At 43.2% G+C, this 19,958-nt stretch overlaps 2 protein-coding genes across 2 annotated transcripts in view; one reads left to right on the top strand and one right to left on the bottom strand.

The window, feature by feature from the left end:
• Positions 1–2,198: 2,198 nt before the first annotated feature.
• On the bottom strand, positions 2,199–17,186 carry tmem234 (transmembrane protein 234). Its single transcript, XM_073028277.1, has 5 exons — positions 17,139–17,186; positions 13,933–14,084; positions 8,758–8,824; positions 5,011–5,103; positions 2,199–3,489 (listed from the first exon to the last, which is right to left on the bottom strand). The coding sequence occupies exons 1-5, from the start codon at positions 17,149–17,151 to the stop codon at positions 3,413–3,415; spliced, it is 402 nt and encodes a 133-aa protein (XP_072884378.1). The 5' UTR covers positions 17,152–17,186; the 3' UTR covers positions 2,199–3,412.
• The window catches only part of eif3i (eukaryotic translation initiation factor 3, subunit I), a 23,401-nt gene continuing 20,612 nt past the window's right edge, over positions 17,170–19,958 (top strand). The window contains exons 1-2 of the mRNA XM_073028276.1: positions 17,170–17,270; positions 18,189–18,281. Coding sequence (XP_072884377.1) covers positions 17,268–17,270; positions 18,189–18,281 — 96 coding nt within the window. The 5' untranslated portion in view covers positions 17,170–17,267. The remainder of the gene's footprint in view (positions 17,271–18,188; positions 18,282–19,958) is intronic.

Genomic DNA, 19,958 nt, shown 5'->3' with positions numbered 1-19,958 from the left:
AGTGCACAGACATCGGATATTGTCTGATAACTTTATACTCATGGCAGCAACACCTTTCCAGTCTGCTACTTCTATTTCTTGATGCTCGAAGCTGATTACTGACTTCAGAAGGGGAAGGAGGGTTTAACATGTTCTGTTCTGCATTGGGGGATGGGCAAGAGAGAGAGTCAGCAGCTTTAAATTCCTGGGCGTTTACATATTGAATGACTTGTGCTGGACCCAGCACATTGATGCCAACACATGGAAGGTGTCTTTACTTTGTGAGGAGGTTTGGCTTGTTACCAAACACTAATAACCTTCTACAGATGTCCTGTTGAAAGTACAAAGATGAGAAAACTTGCAGATGCTGGAAACCTCGTCTTTTTTTTCCAGTCCTGATGAAGGGTCGCAGCCCAAAATGTTGACTGTTTATTCTTTTCCATAAATGCTGAGTTCCTCAGGCATTATGTGTGTGTTACTGTTGAAAGTATCCTGACTGGTTGCATCATATTTCGGTACAGCAACCTGAAAGCATAGGAACACAAGAAGCTGCAGCAGGGAATGGGCTCTGTCTAATACATCCCAGGCACATCTCTCCCCACTCACGGTCAGAATGGTTCATTCATCGACATGAGACACCATCTCAAAGAGGGCAAAATCTATCAGCAAAGCATTGGGACTGGACGGTATGAACCACAGGGTCCTGAAGGCGTGTGCTGATCAGCTGTGTGGAATTCCCCAGTGCTATTCAATCTGAGTCTCAGTGTGGAAAGGGTCCCAACTGTGTGGAAAACATCAGGTATGGTCCCAGTACCCAAGAAGGACCAATCGAAAGTCTTGAATGACTACTGTCCAGTGGCGCTGACCTCACACATCATAAAGACCCTAGCGAGGTTGGTCCTGACTCACCTCCAACCCCTGGTCAGATAGCCCGCGATCCCCTGCAGTTTGCCTACTAGGAGCATATTGGAGTCCATGATGCTGTTATCTACGTGCTGAATAGAGACTATTCCCATTTGGATAAGATGGGCAGCACTGTGAAGATCATGGTTTTTGATTGCTCAAGCGCCTTCAATACCATACAGCCCTTATTGCTGGGGGAAAAGCTCCATTCAATGCAGGTTGGCACTTCCATTGTATCTTGGATAATGGACACAGCTTGTGTGGCTTAAGAGCTGTGTCAGACATGGCTATAAGCAGCATCGGGCCCCACAAGGGACTGTATTGGCCCCCTTCCTGTTTACTCTGTATACCTCGGACTTTAATACAACACTGAGTCATGTCATCTTCAGAAATTCTTTGATTACTCAGCAACAGTTGGACGTATAAAAGAAGATGGGAAGATGAGTACATGGCCCTGGTGGAGGACTTTGTCAAATGGTGCAAGCGGAAACATCTGCAGCTCAACATCAGTAAGACAAAGGAGATGGTGATGAACTTTTGGAAGACTAAGCTTGCACTATTCCCTGTTACGATTAATGGTGAAGATGTGGATGTGGTGGGGGTGCACCTGGATGACAGACTTGAGTGGAACACCAACAAAGAGGCTGTGTACAAGAAGGGCCAGAGTCACCTCTACTTCCTGAGGAGCCCGACATCCTTTGCAGAATGTGAGCCTCTCCTTCACATGTTCTACCAGTCTGTTGTTGTCAGTACAATCATCTATGCGGTGGTGTGCTGGGTAATGGCTTCGACATAGGTGATGCCAACAGGCTCAATAAAACTGATGAGAAAGGCTGGATCTGTAGTAGGAATCAAACTAGACACACTTGAAGCTGTGGTAGGACAAAGGACCTTACAGAAAATCTTGGCAATTCTGGGCAATGTTTCTCACCCTCTGCATGCCACCTTGGCTGAACAGAGGAGCACTTTCAGTAACAGACTAAGACAACTGCTCTGCTCCAAAGGGTGCTGTATGAGGTCATTCTTACCCTCAGCCATTAAGCTCTATAATGAGTCAACCTATAGCCAGGGAAGTGATGACTGTTTGACTGTTTGAGGTAATTTATTTTTTATTCTTTCTTACTTCCCTTCCAATATGTGTACACCTGTACACTTGTAATGTTATTGTGACACTGTAATTTCCTTTGGGATCAATAAAGTATTGATCTATCTATCACCGTGCCATCGAATTGCTGTTCCCATCAGCCAGGAAGTACAGAAGCCTGAAGTCCCACACCACCAGGTTCAAGAACAGCTACTTCCCTTCAACCACTCAGTTCTTGAACCAACTGCCAAAACTTTAATCACCACGTTTATTAAGCAATGCTGTGACAGCTTTGAACTAAAATGGATTTTACTCTTTTATAAACACGAGTTTACAGTTGCTGGAAATCCAAAACAATACACACAAAATGCTTGAATAACTCAGCAGGTCAGACAGCATCTATGGAAAAGAGTGAACAGTCGACGCTTCTTCAAGACTGGGAGGGAAGAGTGGCAGACGTTTGAATTAAAAGGTGGAGGGAGGGGAAGGAAGATATCTGGTAGGTGAAGTCAGGTGCGTGAGAAAGGCTGGAGAAGAAGGAATCTGATAGGAGAGGAGAGAAAGGAAAGGAGGAGGAGACCCAAGTGAGAAGAAGTGAAAGGTCAGAGAGGTAAGGGATATTTGTTCACTGGAAGAAGAAATCGATATTCATGCCATCAAGTTGGAGGGTACGCAAATGGAGTATGAGGTATTGATCCTCCACTCCTCCACCCTGAGGGTGGCCTTATCTTAGCACAAGAGGAGACCATGGATCAACACATTGGAATGGGAATTGGAATCTGAATTACAATGCTTGGACACTGGGAAGTTCTGCTTGTGTCGGATGGTGCGAAGGTGCTCTACGAAGCGGTCCCCCATTTGACTAAAATGGATTTTGTTTTCTTTTGTTCTAATTGTGGTCTTTCTTGTAAAAAACGTGCATAAATTGTGTTGAATATTTTTTTCTTGAACGCTATGTGCCTGTGATGCTGCTGTAAGTAAGTTTTTCATTACACCTGTGCATACAAACACTGGTGAACTTAACAATAAACTTGATTTTGCTGTCCAGTTTTACATAGCTTTTCACTTCCTTCCATGGTTATTTTGACTTTGTGCCACCTGTTGGGAGTAATTACTATTCATTGTATATCTGTCAATACAGATTCTAGTCTGAAAACTTCAAGTTGTCAAATAGTAGCAGCCAAGCATTGAAAATTACTTGCCTCTAATCCAACACCAAATTGAAGATAACTGGAATGTTTAGGGTGATACATATCTCTAATAAAGTTGTGGATACACCAACTGCAGTGAAGTTTTATACTGTGCAAGTTAATTGACCCTGGATTCTGCTACACCCCGGGAAGATGTGTTGTTTGCAGTTTCTTCATCATTTTAATGGCTGATCACATTCAGCAAAAGAATGAAGAGCTTCTGTTGGTGGTTTTGATAGGTTGGGCCACCTTTGTGTCAAGATTCCACCCTGACATTGCTTGCTATGCACAAAGTAATTCCCATGAGAGTCAGCAGCATTCCTGCAATCTCCTCTGTGTAAAGACATAAAAAAGGACATTTTTAGTAAGCAGGACAACAAAAACACAATAGGTGGTCTGATCTGCACGATGCTGGCGTGGTTTAATCATCTGCTTGTGATCACTTGAGTGGACTCAAGTGTACAAAGGATGTCGAAGGCTTGACAGAGTGGCTACAGACTTGATGCTTCCTGTGGCCACAACAGGGGTGATCATCTCAAAAAAGGAATCAGCCATTCAGAGATTTCTTCACCCAGAACTTGGTGAATCTTTAAAATCCTCCATTCAAAAGGGCTGTGGAGGCTCAATGGGTCAATTACTATATTCAAAAGAGGGCTTGATAGGTTTTTGGATTTTAAAGGAATTATGGGATATGGGTGAGTGCTACTGAGCTAAAAGATCAACCAGGATCTTACTGAAAGGGACATTGAGATATGTGGTAGAACAAAGGTGTCTGGAAATGACAGTCCATAATACATTGAAAGTAGCGGCATGGAGGTTGGGTCATAAAGGAAGCTCTTGGCATATTGGCCTTCGTAAATCAAAGTACTGAATACAAGACATGGGATATTATGTTGAAGTTGTATAAGACATTGGTGGGCCTAATTTGGAGTATTGTGTGCAGTTTTAGTCACCTTCATACAGGAAGGATGTAAATAAAGTTGAAAAAGTACAGAGAAAATTTTCATGGGTTTTGTCACAGACTGTAGGACCTGAGTTATAAGGAACAATTGAATAGGTCAAGACTTTATTCCTTGGGAGTGTAGAAGATTGAAAGGAAATTTAATAGATGTATATACAAAATTACGTGGGGTATAGCTAACAGTAAATGCAAGCAGGCTTTTTCCACTGAGGTTGAGTGGAACCCTTATTTAAGGGGAACATGAGGGGAAATTTTTTCACAGAGGGTTGTGAGAGTGTGGAATGAGCTGCCAGCACAAGTGATGCATGCAAGCTCGATTTCAAAACTTAAGTGAAGTTTGGATAGGTACGTGGATGGTAGGGGTATGGAGGGCTATGGTTCCAGTGCAGGTTGATGGGAGTAGGCAGTTTAAGTGGTTTAGCATGGACTAGATTGGCCGAAGGGTCTGTTTCTGTGCAGTACTTCTCTATGATCCAATGACTTGTGATACGCACCAGCTGCTCATACAACCATCCATCACCCACTCCCATGGATTCACGTGACCCTTAGCGGGGCTTGGGGGCGAAGCAGGTGCTACATTTGGCCCAAGGGTGACCTGCAGGCTAGTGGTGGGAAGGAGCACTTAGAGACGCATCTTCATCTCATCACTCATCATAAGAGTTGCACGTGAGAAATTAAACATAAAATTTAGAAGAACCCTCTCGACTGAGAATGTACTAATGTAAGCAGCTCAAAGACAAAATAAACACAAGGCAACAGGAAATGGAGAATATGTTTATGGAGTTAAATAAAGAAAAGTGAAGAGACCCAGGCAGAGCATAAAACAGAGGCATGGATTGAATTCTTCATTACTGTCAGTAAATGTCACACTGTGTAAAACACATTGTACTTACGTTTACCACCAATATCTTCCCCCAGTAACTTTCCAGTTATCAATGTGAACAAAAATGTAAGGGCATTTGACATGAGCACAGCCAAGGACAAATCTGTAGAAACAGAGAGTTGTATTTAATCGTCACTTATGGACTTACAAGCCCAATGGGCCTGCACTCCCAATTACACCCATGTGACCAATTAACCAACTAACCCATAGGTCATATGGATGTGGAGGAAATCCACCTGGGGAAAACTTCTTACAGACAGTTGCAGAAATCAAACCTGACTGGTGACCATTAAACACTTTAAAGCAATTGTGCTAACCACTACGCTATTGGTAACAAACATAGAGGAAAGTGTGTGCCAGTTTCCGTAGAGGAAACTTGTACCAGTGTAGGAGAGTTTTCAAGTGGAGCTATATAAACAGAGCATTTTGTTAATTATTATTTGAAATTACAATAATTTTATGTCTTAGCACTGTAATACTATGGGGGTGGGGGAAGGAATTGTCGACATTTGGGGTGGAGTTCCTGCATTACGTGAACTTCATGCATCCTACATCCTACTTATGAGCCAATGCAGGCAACATTCAAGAATTGACAATTCCTCCCCATAGCACAAATGAGTTTCCAAAATGACTGATTGAAAAGCATATTAAGGCCAAGCATTCAGAGAACACACCACAATCAACAACTGATGATGTCTCCTCACAAAACACTTGCAAGATTGGAGACCAACTCAACCCAACCACAGACAAATCCTTTCCCCCACGGATGCTCTTGTGTATACAGCATGTGGTTTGATATACCGCTGCCTGTAACACTCAGCTGTTTACAAGCACTTCAGCGGGCTTTTGCCTCAGATTCAGAGAGCAGCAGAGCACTACTACCAAATCAATTTGATGTTTGGAAATTTCGTGCAATGCACACGTTTTAATTTCAATTCAAGAAATTACTGTTTAATCAGGTATTTTGCATTTCAAATTTATTCACACAAACCCTATACAGACCCCTGACTAACAAGAAGACAAAACTCTCAAGAACAGTATTCCCTCCCATTTATTTTTAGTTATGTGAGATCTATTCTTGGTTCTTTGAGTTAGACTTTTGGAATTCCAAATTCCAAAGTTTTGGAGTTAGGAATAAATATGAAAAATATAGACTCAGTGTCCAGTTATTAGATATTTCCTACACCTAATAAAAATGCCCACTGAGTGTATGCTCGTGATCTTCTGCTGCTGTAACACACCCACTTCTAGGTTTGATGTGCTGGTCATTCAGAGATGCTCCTTTGCACACTACTGTTGTAACGTGTGGTTATTTGAGTCACTGTCATCTTCCTGTCAGCTTGAACCAGTCTGGTCATTCTCCTCTGACCTCTCTTATTAACAAAGTGTTTTCACCTACAGAGCTGCCACTCACTAGATTTTTTTTTGTTTTTTTACACCATTCTCTGTAAACTTTAGACTGCTGAGTCTGAAAATCCCAGGAGGTCAACAGTTTCTGAGGTACGCAAACTGCCCCATCTGGCACCAACAACCATTCTAAGGTCATAGCCATTTAGATCACATTTCTTCCCCATTCTGATGTTTGGTCTGAAACTCAGCTGAACCTCTTTAACATGTCTGTATGCTTTTATGCATTGAGTTGCTGCCACGTGATTGGCTGATTAGATATTTGCATTAATGAGCAGGTGTACAGGCATACCTAATAAAGTGGCCACTGAGTTTATGTAAACAGCTTAAACTAGATCACATTTTAAGTTTAAATCCCAGTCATGATGTCCTGAGCTCAAGTTCCTGGGCTAAGCTTCTTGACAGAGACTTTTCACAACAGAAAGAATACCATGTTGAATCCACTTCCATGATGTCCATGGACCTTGAGAATAATGCAAACTGAGCCTCATCTGGGGATTGGATTATTGTCAGGAATGTTATTATATTGAGAATACCAAGAAGGATAACTGACATATCAAGAAAGCAGCCAAACTTCAAACTTAATTTCTGACCTCAGGTTCCTGAGAAAGTTTATTCCAATCAATATTGATTCAAGATTCAAGAAGCAAAAATTGAAGATTCAAGATTCTTTAATGTAATTTCCTGTATACAACGTAAAGCAGAACAAAATAATTGCAGCATTAAAAATAGACTTACAATAAGATAAAGAATGCAATAATAATTTAAAGGGACACAGTAAATATAAATACATTAGATAGCTTATATTTATAGATTGATGGTATGTCCATAAAGTGACACTAGGCACAGGAGTGTCTGTACATAAGGTGACTGACAGGAAGTGATAAAGTAACACACACAAAATGCCGGAGGAACTCAGCAGGCCAGATGGCATCTATGGAAATGAATAAACAGTTGACGTTTTGGGCTGAGACACTTTTTCAGGACTGAGAAGAAAGGGGGAAGATGCCAGAATAAAAAGGTGGGTGGAGGGTAAGGAGGATAGATAGAAGGTGATAGGTGAAGCCAGGTGGGTGGGAAAGGTCAAGGGCTGGAGAATGTATATTGCATACATTCTCTGATATTAAATGGAACTTTTGAACTATTCCCTTTTTTAGTACTATTTATTGATTTTCCTAAGTGTGGGCATGTGATGGCACAGTAAGCATTCTTGGTGGTGGTATCACAGTGGTCAAGTGTGATAGCTCCTCTGGTTCCACACAATATGTTGGTAGTAGTTATGCAAAGGATTCTTCAAGCTGGCCTGGTTGATGGTGACCAGAGCGTGTACAGGAACGAGATATGCCAGCTCGCTGAGTGGCGCCGCAACAACAACCTCATACTCAATGGAATTGATTGCGGGCCTCAGGAAGGGGAAGTTGAGGGAACACACACCGGTCCTCATAGAGGGATTAGCCATGGAAAGGGTAAACAGTTTCAAGTTCCTGGGTGACAACATCTCTGAAGATCTATCCTGGGCCCACCATATTGATGCAATGACACAGAAGGCACGACAGTGGCTATATTTCATTAGGAGCTGAGGAGACTTGGTTTGTCACCGAAGACTATAGCAAATTTCTACAGGTGTCCAATGAAGAGCACGCTGACTGGTTGCATCACTGTCTGGTGTGGAGGGGCCACTGCACAGGGTCGGAAAAAGCTGCAGTAAGTTGTAAACTCAGTCAGCTCCATCACGGGCACTAGCCTCGCCAGCAATGAACACACCTGCAAAAGGCAATGGCTAAAGAAGGCAGCATCCATCATTAAAGACTCCCATCACTCAGGACATGCTCTCTTCTTATTGCTAACATGAAGGAGGAGGTACAGGAGCCAAACGACACACACTCTACATTTTAGGAACTGTTTTTTCCCCTCAGCAATCAAATTTCTGAATGGTCAGTGATGCCATGTACACTATTTTTCTTTGCTCTCTTTTTGCACCACGTATTTAATTTTTCATTTATATTTACGTAATTAAAATTTTACAAAGTCATGAGGTAGTGTTCATGGGTTCAATGTCCATTCAGAAATCAGTTAACAGTGGGGAAGAAGCTGTCCTGAATCGTTGAGTGTGTGTCTACAGTGATATTTAACCTGATTCTGATTCAGAGTAGATGTGGCCAAGGTTTCATGTTTTATTTAAAAGTTGGCACTTCACGCAATGCATCTGTTTCCAGTGGACTGTCAGACTATAGATTAGTGCTTAAATCTTTGGAATGGGACCAGAATCTGGAATACGGTGTGAGTGTTCAAATGAACCACAGTTGTCACATACTGTAAAACACTGATAGAAATAAGTAAACACACTGACCTGTAGAAGCCAGGGTGAAGTAGTAAAGAACTGACCCGCTTTGGTTTAGAAGGAAAGGTATCATATACTGGAAAACAAAAATGGATGTGAGTTAGCAGACAGTAAGTGGTTTCTCAGCTTTCCTACCAACACCAATACAGTAACATTGCTCTGTAGTCTAAAACAACTACTGTACTGTAGGTAACTGTTAGGAGAGAGACGTTGGAGCCGGTGCACTCCACCAGGGGCAGTGTGACACAATGTCCAGGCTGGAGGCGGTGCTGCCCCCCAGTGTTCACTCAGCAAAAGACAAGCTGTATTGAGGTTGACTACAGATTTCTGCCACATTCATGAACTCGGGGTCTGGACTACGTTTTTGCGTGGCTGTATTTTACTGATATCTTACACATGATTACTATCTTGTATGTACTATGTGTGCTTTGTGCTGTGTGTGACTGTTGTAACTTGGCATCAGAGTAACGCTAATCTCGTTTGGCTGTATTTGTGAATGGTTAATTCAATTCAATTAAACTTGTCACCCAAATGGATCATTGAGACTTTTAGTCGAGCTAGTGGGAATCCAGGTCAAGTCCCGTTCTACATCAGGCATTACTCATACAGTGGATGCCCACAGACGTTCCTCACAATCAGACACTGCACAGTGCATAAAAGCACCATCAATACAATGAGATGTTTTTGTGGAGAATTACCTTTCCAGGCTCCAATTCTGTGGATATTTATTTGAAAAGGACTTAACGCTAAGTGTTTAGGAGACATACTTTGTTTGTCATATACATTAATGATCTGGATGATGGGGTGGTAAATTGGATTAGTAAGTATGCAGATGATACTAAGATAGGTGGTGTTGTGGATAATGAAGTAGGTTTTCAAAGCTTGCAGAGAGATTTAGGCCAGTTAGGAGAGTGGGCTGAAAGATGGCAGATGGAGTTTAATGCTGATAAGTGTGAGGTGCTATATTTTGGTAGGACTAATCAAAATAGGACATACATGGTAAATGGTAGGGCATTGAGGAATGCAGTAAAACAGAGTGATCTAGGGATAATGGTGCATAGTTCCCTGAAGGTGGAATCTCATGTGGATAGAGTGGTGAAGAAAACTTTTGGTATGCTGGCCTTTATAAATCAGAGCACTGGGCATAGGAGTTGAGATGTAATGTTAAAATTGTACAAGGCATTGGTGAGGCCAAATTGGGAGTATTGTGTGCTGTTCTGGTCACCGAATTATAGGAGAGATGTCAACAAAATAGAGAGAGTACAGAGAAGATTTACTAGAATGTTACCTGGGTTTCAGCACCTAAGTTACAGAGGAAGGTTGAACAAGTTAAGTCTTTATTCTTTGGAGCATAGAAGGTTGAGGGGGGACTTGATAGAGGTATTTAAAATTATGAGGGGGATAGATAGAGTTGATGTGGATAGGCTTTTTCTATTGAGTGTAGGGGAGATTCAAACAAGAGGACATGAGTTGAGAGTTAAGGGGCAAAAATTCAGGGGTAACATGAGAGGGAACTTCTTTACTCAGAGAGTGGTAGCTGTGTGGAACGAGCTTCCAGTAGAAGTGGTAGAGGCAAGTTCGATTTTGTCATTTTTAAAAAAATTGGATAGGTATATGGACAGGAAAGGAATGGAGGGTTATGGGCTGAGTGCAGGTAGGTGAGACTAGGTGAGAGTAAGTGTTCGGCACGGACTTAGAAGGGCCGAGATGGCCTGTTTCCGTGCTGTAATTGTTATATGGTTATATAGGCATTAACACGAAGAAGTCTGCAGATGCTGGAAATCCAGAGCAACTCACACAAAATGCTGGGAGGAACTCAGCAGGTCAGGCAGCGTCTGTGGAAATGAATAAACAGTCGACGTTTCAGGCCGAGACCTTTCTTCAACACTGGAAAGGAAGGGGGAAAACACCAGAATAAAAAAGTCGGGGGAGGCAGAAAGAGGACAGCTAGAAATTGATAAGTGAAGCCAGCTGGTGGGAAAGGTTAAGATCTGGAGTAGAAGGAATCTGAAAGGAGAGGAAAGAGGTTCAAAGGAGAAAGGAAAGGATAAGGCATTGGTCAAACCGCACTTGGAGTTTTGTGAGCAATTTCGGGCCCTATATCTAAGAAAGGATGTGCTGGCATTGGAGATGGTTCAAAGGAGTTTCACGAGAATGATCTGGGAATGAAAGGGTTAAGGTATAGCATTTGGACCTGTACTTGCTGCAGTTTAGAAAAGTAAGTGTGTGTGTGTGTGTGTGTGTGTGTGAATCTCATTGAAATCAATTGAATATTGTAAGGCTTTGATAGACTGGACATGGTACTGTCGATGCAATGCTCCTCAGACAGGATGAAGAGGTCAATACTACCCAATGCCATTAGGCTTTACAATTCAACTGCCAGGACTTAAGAACTTTTTTTTAAAGCTATTATTAATGCTTTTTGAGTTAGTGATTTAGATGCATATCATATTATTACTGAGTTAAGTATTGTATGTAATGAGTTTTTGCTACAACAAGTGTATGGGACATTGGAAAAAAAATGTTGAATTTCCCCATGGGGATGAATAAAGTATCTATCTATCTATCTATCTATCTATAGTGAGGGGAATCGAGGACCAGAGGGCACGGCCTCAGAATAGGTAGGTGTCCCTTAAGAACAGAGATGAAGTGCAATTTCCTTCGCCAGAGGGTGGTGAATCTGTGGAATTCATTGTCACGAACACCCGTGGAGGCCAATTCCTTGGGTATATTTAAAGCAGAGGTTGATCGATTCTTGATTAGTCAGGGTGTCAAAGGTTATAGGTAAAAGACAGGAGAATGGGGTTGAGAGGGGTAATAAATCAGACATGATGCTATGTCAGAAAGACTCAAAGGGCCAAATGGTTGAATTCTGCTCCTATGGTGATCTAAGGAATTCCATCGAGTGGTTTTAAGGATAGGAGCTGAATGATGGATCAAAGGGCTGCAGGCAGCAGTTCTAAGATCAGTGTGGCTGTCAGGAGCCAACAGGAATCATCACAGCTATGAGAAACCTGGAGAAATCTGGATGAAATCAGATGGGAAGCCAGTGGTGTGCCACGGAGAATAGTCCTGGGACCTTTGTTGCTCATTATTTATATAAACAATTTGGACAATAAGGTACAAGGCTCGATTAGTAAGTCTGCAGATGATAATAAAGTACATGGTATCGTAGACCATGAAGAAGGTTGTCAAAAACAATGGGGCGGGGGGGAGGTGGTGCAGATCTTGAGCAGCTGAGTAATTGGCTGAATATTGGCAAATGAAGTTTAATTCAGATAAGTGTGGTGTTGCATTTCAACAAGTCAAACCAGTGGAGGACTTAAACAGTACCCTGGAGAGTGATGCAGAACAGAGGTGGACACAGTGGTGAAGAAGATATTTCGCATGTTGGCCTTTTTCAATCAGGGCAATAAGAATTGAAGTTAGGCTGTATTGTTGCAGTTGTACATGATGTTAGTGAAACACATCTGGAGCATTGTGCACAGTTTTGGTTATCGTGTTATAGGAAATCGAGAGGCGGGGTGGAGAAACTTCTCTACCAAAAGAGGTGTAAAGCTAGCCTGCAGGTCACCCTTGGGCAAGGAGTAGCACCTGCTTGCCCCCCCCACCCCAATCAGGGTCACGTGAAGCCACGGGAGCAGGTGGTGGAGGGTCGTATGAGCAGCTGGTGCATATTACAAATCCTGGTTATGTGACCAAACAGACAATCTCTGAAGACCAATGGGGATTAGCTCGATCACACCACGGTTAGCATGGATGAGTTGGGCTGAAGGGCCTGTTTCTGTGCTATATTACTCTATAACTCTAAATGGGAAAGTTGAAGTTGTGGAATATGGGACAGTGAGAGAAGGAATAGATTGTGAAGACAGGGGAAGGGGTTGGGAAATTCTTTGGTGGATAAGGGAAGGTCTGAGCTGGGAATAATGGAGATGGAGGCTGCAGAGAGTAACAGCATCACAGGGTATCTGTAGGGGCCAGATTGGTAACGTAGAGATTAGCCCAGCACTTTACAGCAGCCACCATAAGATTAGTGTTCAATTCCTGCCATTGTCTATAAAGAGTTTGTTTGTTTTCCCCATGACTGCATGGCTTTTCTCTGAGTGCTTCAGTTTCCTCCCACATTCCAAAGACATAACAATTGGGGTTAATAAGTCGTGGACATGCTATGTTGGTGCTGAAGGCATGGTGACACTTATGGGTTTTCCTGCACAATCATTGCTGATTTAATTTGATGCAAAAATGATACATTTCAATTTTTATCTTTAAATTTATTAAAATTTGTGTAGTCGGGCACATCGCATTTACCTAAATCTAAAATAATCCTGCCTTTCATACAGAATCATCAAGAATTGGTTAAGCAGGCAGCACAATGGTGTAGTGATTAGTGTAATGCATTACTGCACCAACAATCAGGGTTCAATTCCCAACACTGTCTTTCCAAAGAGTGAGTTGTGAGCATGCTAAGGTTCACTGGAAATATGGCAACACTTGTGGACTGCCCCCAGCACACCCTCAGACTGTGTTGGTTGTTGACGCAGACAAAGCTTTCCACCATATATTTCGGTGTTCAAGAGTCAAATAAACTACTCTTTAATCTTTGAGGAAAGGGCTACAGAAACAGCAAAGGTTATTGGATTTCAGAAGAAACTAACTGCACCTGAGATGCTTTGGGTTATATTTGAGAGGTAGGAAAATAATTTATATAGAAGTGAAGCCTCACTGTTGGAAGTGTATTTAACATTTTTAGCTTCTAGAACCTATCAACAATAGTTATTCTTATTTAAGCATTTCTCTTTGATACTAATTTTGAAGTAAATTCTCAGCAAAATAAAGGCCTGCTCAGTCAGGAATAAATATTCGAGCAGTGAGCAAGATCCTGGTTCGGAAAGCAGGGGGTTAGCATGACTGAGGGGCAAAAGGCAGGGAGTTGGAGTGATCGCCATTCCACAATAGTTAGTGAGTAAGAAGCAAGACTAGGCAGAGAGACAACATCTAAACCGGTAGCTCAAAGCTGCCAGAGGTGGAGAGTATTCTCTAAAATTTTACCAAACAGCAACACGGACATTTTATTCTGACTTCAATAAAGATGGAAAAAAGATAAAAAGTGAAGACTTCTCTGCATAACATTATTCATCTTAAAGGCAACTCACTTAGAACAGAATTTGAAAATCATGTCGTTACCTTGTAATTAAAAATTAAAAATTTCATCTCTGCAAACAGCTGGGCGACAGCATTCCCACACTTCACCTTCTCTATGCCCTCAGTGCCCTTCTTGAGGAAAGGGTTGGTCGCGCCCCAAAACACTGCCACCAGGATGAGGCAGAAAGCCTCCACTGAAATAGAAAGCACAGAAGTCAGCTACAGCCCACTGACTAATACATCATGTTAGAGAAGAAACCTCTGGAACTATGACTAGACCAGTCCTCTAGAATATGCCTGCTCTGCAGAACAGGGATTCCCAACCTTTTTATGCCATGGGCCCCTACCATTAATAGGGAGAGCTGTGGGCCCCAAGTTGGGAACGACTCTCTAGAAGAAAGAATACTGTATAGAGATATGTATGGGTGCAATGTAATGTTTCAACGTTACAAACTTGTTCAGCAAGTTAAACTTGCAGGAAATGTATCTCCAGGCCAAGCAAGATAACCAGAAACAGAATAATTTTCAGAAGCGCACGCACACACACACACACACACACACACACCATTAGAGGATCTCAAAACCTCCACTTCAGAGTCAGAGGGCAAATTCTTATGAAGAATCATCACTTGTTTCTCTTTCCTCCGATACAACCTGACCTACTGAGGATTTTCAACAATTTCGCTTTTTAACTTCCAAGTTAAAGACATTACATTTGTCATTATTATTATTATTATTATTATTATGTGCTGTGTCGTATGACGTGGATACTCATGGTCTTTGAACATGATTGCTCTTGGCAAACTTTTCTAAGAAATGTTTTGCAATTGCCTGCTTCTGGGCAGTGTCTTTACAAGATGGGTGACCCCAGCCATTATCAATACTCTTCAGAGACTGTCTGCCTGGCGTCAGTGATTGCATAAACAGACCTTGTGATGTGCACCTGCTGCTCCTATGACCATCCACCACCAGCTCCCATGGCTTTACGTGACCCTGATCAGGGTTGTGGGGGGGGGGGGGTTAATCAGGTGCTACACCTTGTCCAAGTGTGACCTGCAGGCTGGCAGAGGGAGGGAGGGAGCATCTTACACCTCATTTGGTAGAGACGCACCTCCACCCTGCCACACATCATCATACCCAGCTTAAATCCTGAAGATAAAACTTTTTGCACAATCCCATATTTTCACATTTCACATATGTCACGACAGAGGAGACTATTTGGCCCATCATATTTATGCCAGCTATCAGAGAAATCACACCAATCCTATGCCCCTTCTCACTTCCCGGTAACCTTCCGGTTTAAGATGACTATTGCATCCTATTCCATTTCGTGGTTGCCTGTAAGGAGACAAATCTCAAAGATATATGAAGTATATATATTTTTGATAATAAAATGTACTGTGAACTTTGATTCTGTTCTATAATATAAATTAAAGCAAGTGCACCAAGTGTTCCACCAGCCACCTCTTCCACAACTTCTGTTGACATTCATTATTCTCCCAAGGCTTCTCAATCTGCTTTCAACCTTGGATTTCTCCAAGAAGACCACAACCTTATCATTGGGTTTGGAGGTTTGTGTGCCTCACTGACCCGGACAGCTATGTTGGCTGGAGTCAGGGCTTTATGCTTTGGCTCTTGGTAGGGTCACTCATGCCAAACGGGTCAAAGGGAAGAGGCCAGACTAAGAGTGGTCCACGGGACCTCCAGGTTTGGGGGTTCAGCTCAGGGCTAACAATCCTGACTGGTAAAATAAAATTGTTACAGGAACAGCAATGAAGAACCTTTCTACATCTGAATGTGACATTATTCCTGAGTCTCCACAAGGGACTTGTATGACTGACAGTAGTGAAAACCAAGAGGAAGCTACTGATATGATGAAGGAAGCCCTGAACACCAGCAGAGATGGAGGATGTTCATTGCTGCCCTAAATGCCAGCGGTGTAATAGGCAACAAACTAAACTCAACCTTGGCTTAATCAGAAATTCAAGCACTAATGGGGTTTTAACAATAGGATGTGATAGATAAAAGAAATCATTTTAATTACCCAGCAAATAAGCTTTCACATTCAGTGAAGAATTATCTTATAAGGGTTATGGAATGCTTGCTTTTATTAGTCGAGACATTGAGTTCAAAAGTCAAGAGGTCAACGGTATAAAACTCTAGTTAGGCCACATCTGGAGTATTGTGTAGTTCTGGTCAATCAACTATAGGAAGGATGTTGAGATTTTGGAGAAGGTGCATTAGAGGTTTACCAGGATGCTGCCTGGTTTAGAGGGCATGTGCTATCATAAGAGGCTGCAATAAACTTGGGTTGTTTTCTCTGGAGCGCCAGAGGCTGAGGGGAGATCTCAGAATTGGAATCCAGTTTAATATCACTGATATGAGTCATGAAATTTGTTAACTCAGCAGCAGCAGTACAGTGCAAATAAAATTCATAGATTCAATGTCCACTTAGGAATTGAGGTTTACAAGATTACGAGAGGCATAGATAGAGTAGACAGGGAGTATCTGTTTCCCAGCAGGGTTGAAATGTATAATACCCGAGGGCATACATTGAAGGTGAATAGGGGGGTAGGCTCAAAGGGGGATGTGAGGGGTATGTTTTTTACTCAGAGAGTGGTGGATGCCTGAAATGCACTGCCTGGTGTGGTGGTAGAGACAAATACATCACAGGCTCTAAGAGACATTTGGAAAGTGTACATTGGCACATGTACGTATGGAAGATGGGGGGATATGGACATGGTATAGGTAGATGATATTGTCTGGGTTTTTTTGATTTACTTCTTAGCTGGTTCAGCACAACATTTTGGGCCGAATAGTCTGTTGTACTCCTCTATGTTATAACTTCAAACGTAGATAGCTGGAGGAATGTTAAAGATGGGAATTCAAGTCAGACAGGAAGGATTGTTTTCAAGCAGTCGGTGAGAAATCAGAATTTATAGAATAGTGAACACCCGCACTCCTGCTCAAGAGGATAAAATGAAACATCACGAAAGACCAGGGAGCTTCATCGGAGGAGAGAGGCCGGAGGGAGTCAGGATGGCAAGTCCTCTCCCCGGGGGAATCCCAGTGAACCAGCCGGAGACCCGAGGCCTCAGGTTCACGTTCTCACCCGTCCGCCCTCTAAGAGCCAACCGCCCGGCAACCCCCATGGAGCAGCCCGCGGAGAGGTATAGGGAAAAGGGAGTAGACCAGCTCTGACGGGCCGAGCGGCGACGGGCGGGGGGAAGAATCCCATTGACACTCACACACAGTCGCCATGGCAGCGGTACCCGCCTTCTGACCCTTCACCTTCGGCGCCACTTCCGGCGGCGTGCGCGGTCTTTCCGGTCACCGTGTGGCGGCGGAGGACGAGGGAGAGAACCGGCTGCGGCACCATGGTGGGTGGGGACCGGGGACGGAGGGGGATGTATGTGTGCGATATGGGGGTCGGGAGCCTCGCTCGGTCCGCCCGAGCTAACGGGTCCTCCGACAGGCCCCTAGGCTCCAGACCCGGGCCCCCGGCCCCCTCTCGGTAGCGAACACAAACCTGGGGCTCGGCCTTATCCGCAGCGCGCTTTGCGGCAGCTTAGAATCGATGGGCCGAATAATCAAAGCCTCTCTGGATCTTTGGTTCTCTTTATCCAACGTGTTCTTGATGTGCAGATAGACGATGAATGATGTTGCTGTCAGGGTAACACAGCCTCTGAGCTTTTAGCCTGGAGTGACTCTTCAACTCAACTTTATGAGGCCAGTGTCCATTGAATTAAACTGGACCGGGCTCCTTATCACTGTGGAATGGATTCTGGGGGCCAGGTCATGTTTCTGATAGCTATGTCAATCCAAACAGTGGCCAGATGAGTAAATCCGTGTGACATTGCTTACCAGCTCAATTATTTGAGAGTTTTTGTGGAAACCATTTGTGAAAAGATTAATGCTAGAAGAACAGTAAGGTTTAGAGAACTTGTCTAATTCATAACAGATTCACAATATGGTACATTTTCAATAATTAATATCTCAGCCTGAGTGTTGGTGTGTAGATACATCTTTACCAAAGGAGTTGTAAGGTGCTCCTCCCCTCTACTGGCCTGCTTAGTCCCCATCAGGGTCGCATGAAGCCATGGGAGCAGGTGGTGCTGGTTATTAGCCACTGACACTAGAGACAATCTCTGAAGAGTATCAATAATGGCTGGGGCCATCCGTCTTATAAAGGCAATGGCAAGCCACTTCTGTAGAAAAATTTGCCAAGAACATTCATGGAGAGAACAAATGGATCAACTGTTGAATGTAATCAAATTTCTTTTTCTGTCCTGTGTCAGAAACCCATCCTGTTACAAGGTCATGAAAGATCAATCACACAAATTAAATACAACAGAGAAGGAGACTTGGTGTTCTCCTGTGCGAAAGACACTGTAAGTACACATGTAATTTCAATGGAATTCTCATTGCCATACTAAAGTAATCAGTAATAACTTTGTGGGGTAGTGGTCAAATGTGTAATCTATATGTGATGTTACAATACATAGCTAAGATGCCCAAGAATTTTGCACAATACAGTAGTAATTTTATGTTTTGCACTGTACTGCTGCTGCAAAACAGATTTCATGAGATGTATGAGTGATGATAAACCTGATTCTGATATGGGTCTCCATTGTGGACTGAGAGTGGGAAGAGGGCAGGGAGAGGGGAATCATGTTTGGGAAGAGGGGAAGAACGAGGGGAGGGAGTGGGAAGCACCAGAGAGACATTTTGTAATGATCAATAAGCCAATTGTTTGAAATCAAATGCCCTTGTCTGGTGTCTCGGGGCTGGTTGCCACCCCCACCCCTGAAACTCCTTCTCTGCTACCTGTCCCACACCCCTCCTGTGGCACTCCACCCTCACCATTCACAACGTTGTTTGCTCCCACCAGATTTACAAACACACTCCGCTCCACGTTGACAAATACTGTACAAATATCTTAGCCACCCAGGTTATACATATGTACCTAAGACTTGTGCATGGTACTGTACACAAACTGTGAAAGGTGAAATCTGGTTTGTGACAGAACAATGAAGTGTCTTGATTGCTGGGTTTAACAGATGAATTTCAGATCAGATGCAGGTTCATTTTATTTACCAGATGTACATCGAAACATACAGCGAAATGCATTGCTTGCGTTAACAACCAACACAACCTAAGAATGTGCTGGGGGCCACCCACAAGTGTCACCATACATTCCAGTATGAATAGCATGCCTGCCCGCAATGCTCAGCAGAAAATCAGAAGCAACAACGACAGCAAAGCACGCCCCATTCCCACCTGTTCACTGTGCTGACATACCCAGCCCTGAGACATCAGAGAAGGTCATCTGATTCCAAACAATTGGTTTATTGACCATTACAGTATGTCTCTCTGGTGCTTCCTGCTCCCTTCCCCCTTTCCCAACTGTGAGTCCCCACTTCCTGCCCCCTTCCCACTCTCAGTCCACAATAGAGTCCCATATCGGAATCAGGTTTTTCAAAGTTTTGAAGAACATTTGTTATTAAAGAAAGTATAAATTATACATCTTTAAGATTTGTTTGCTTACCAGCAGCCGAAGCAAGAAACCCAAAAGAACCCAGTTTGGAAAACATAAAGGCCAGTGCCCAATATGAAGAGAAGAGGGGGGGCAACAAATCATGCAAACAGTGGAAGTTAGTAACAATATAGTTCCAAATCACGGAGTAGGCCGAAAGCCTCAGTATCTGTCCGTCAGGCACAGAGCACAGCAGCCACGGGCGGTCTTCATAGCCTCTGCCATGGAGACAGGAGTTCGCTTCCAATCCCGACACTCTGACTTTCCGGTTCATTTGAGCTGGTGTTTAAATTGTCCAAACAGCACATCTCACCTTCCACTTAGAACCCAGGTGCCGCTGCAGCAAAAGACTCTGAGCCTAGACCACGCCGCCCAGCCCAAAGCCGGTCTCGATTCCTCCAAATCGTCTCGGCACCCAGAATGATCCAACCTCGTACCTGGATCATCTATACGGACATGGAAACTCCTCTGTCTCAATTCCTCCTCTCGGAATGGCTCACTGCACTTGTGTCAATTCTGCAGCGTATCAGCA

The sequence above is a fragment of the Hemitrygon akajei genome, chromosome 24, assembly GCF_048418815.1.
Source record: "Hemitrygon akajei chromosome 24, sHemAka1.3, whole genome shotgun sequence".
In the NCBI taxonomy this organism is placed as follows: domain Eukaryota; kingdom Metazoa; phylum Chordata; class Chondrichthyes; order Myliobatiformes; family Dasyatidae; genus Hemitrygon; species Hemitrygon akajei.
The sequence above is the reverse complement of the archived record's forward strand: the minus strand, read 5'-3'. Positions and strand labels throughout refer to the sequence as shown.

What these genes read in the sequence shown, in the direction of transcription:
- tmem234 (XM_073028277.1), bottom strand. An exon ending in TTTTAATTTTTAATTACAAG is followed by an intron (nt 8,825 to 13,932) that starts GTAACGACATGA and finishes TTTGTTTTCCAG; the next exon opens with TATATGATACCTTTCCTTCT. An exon ending in GGAAGATATTGGTGGTAAAC is followed by an intron (nt 3,490 to 5,010) that starts GTAAGTACAATG and finishes GTCTTTACACAG; the next exon opens with AGGAGATTGCAGGAATGCTG.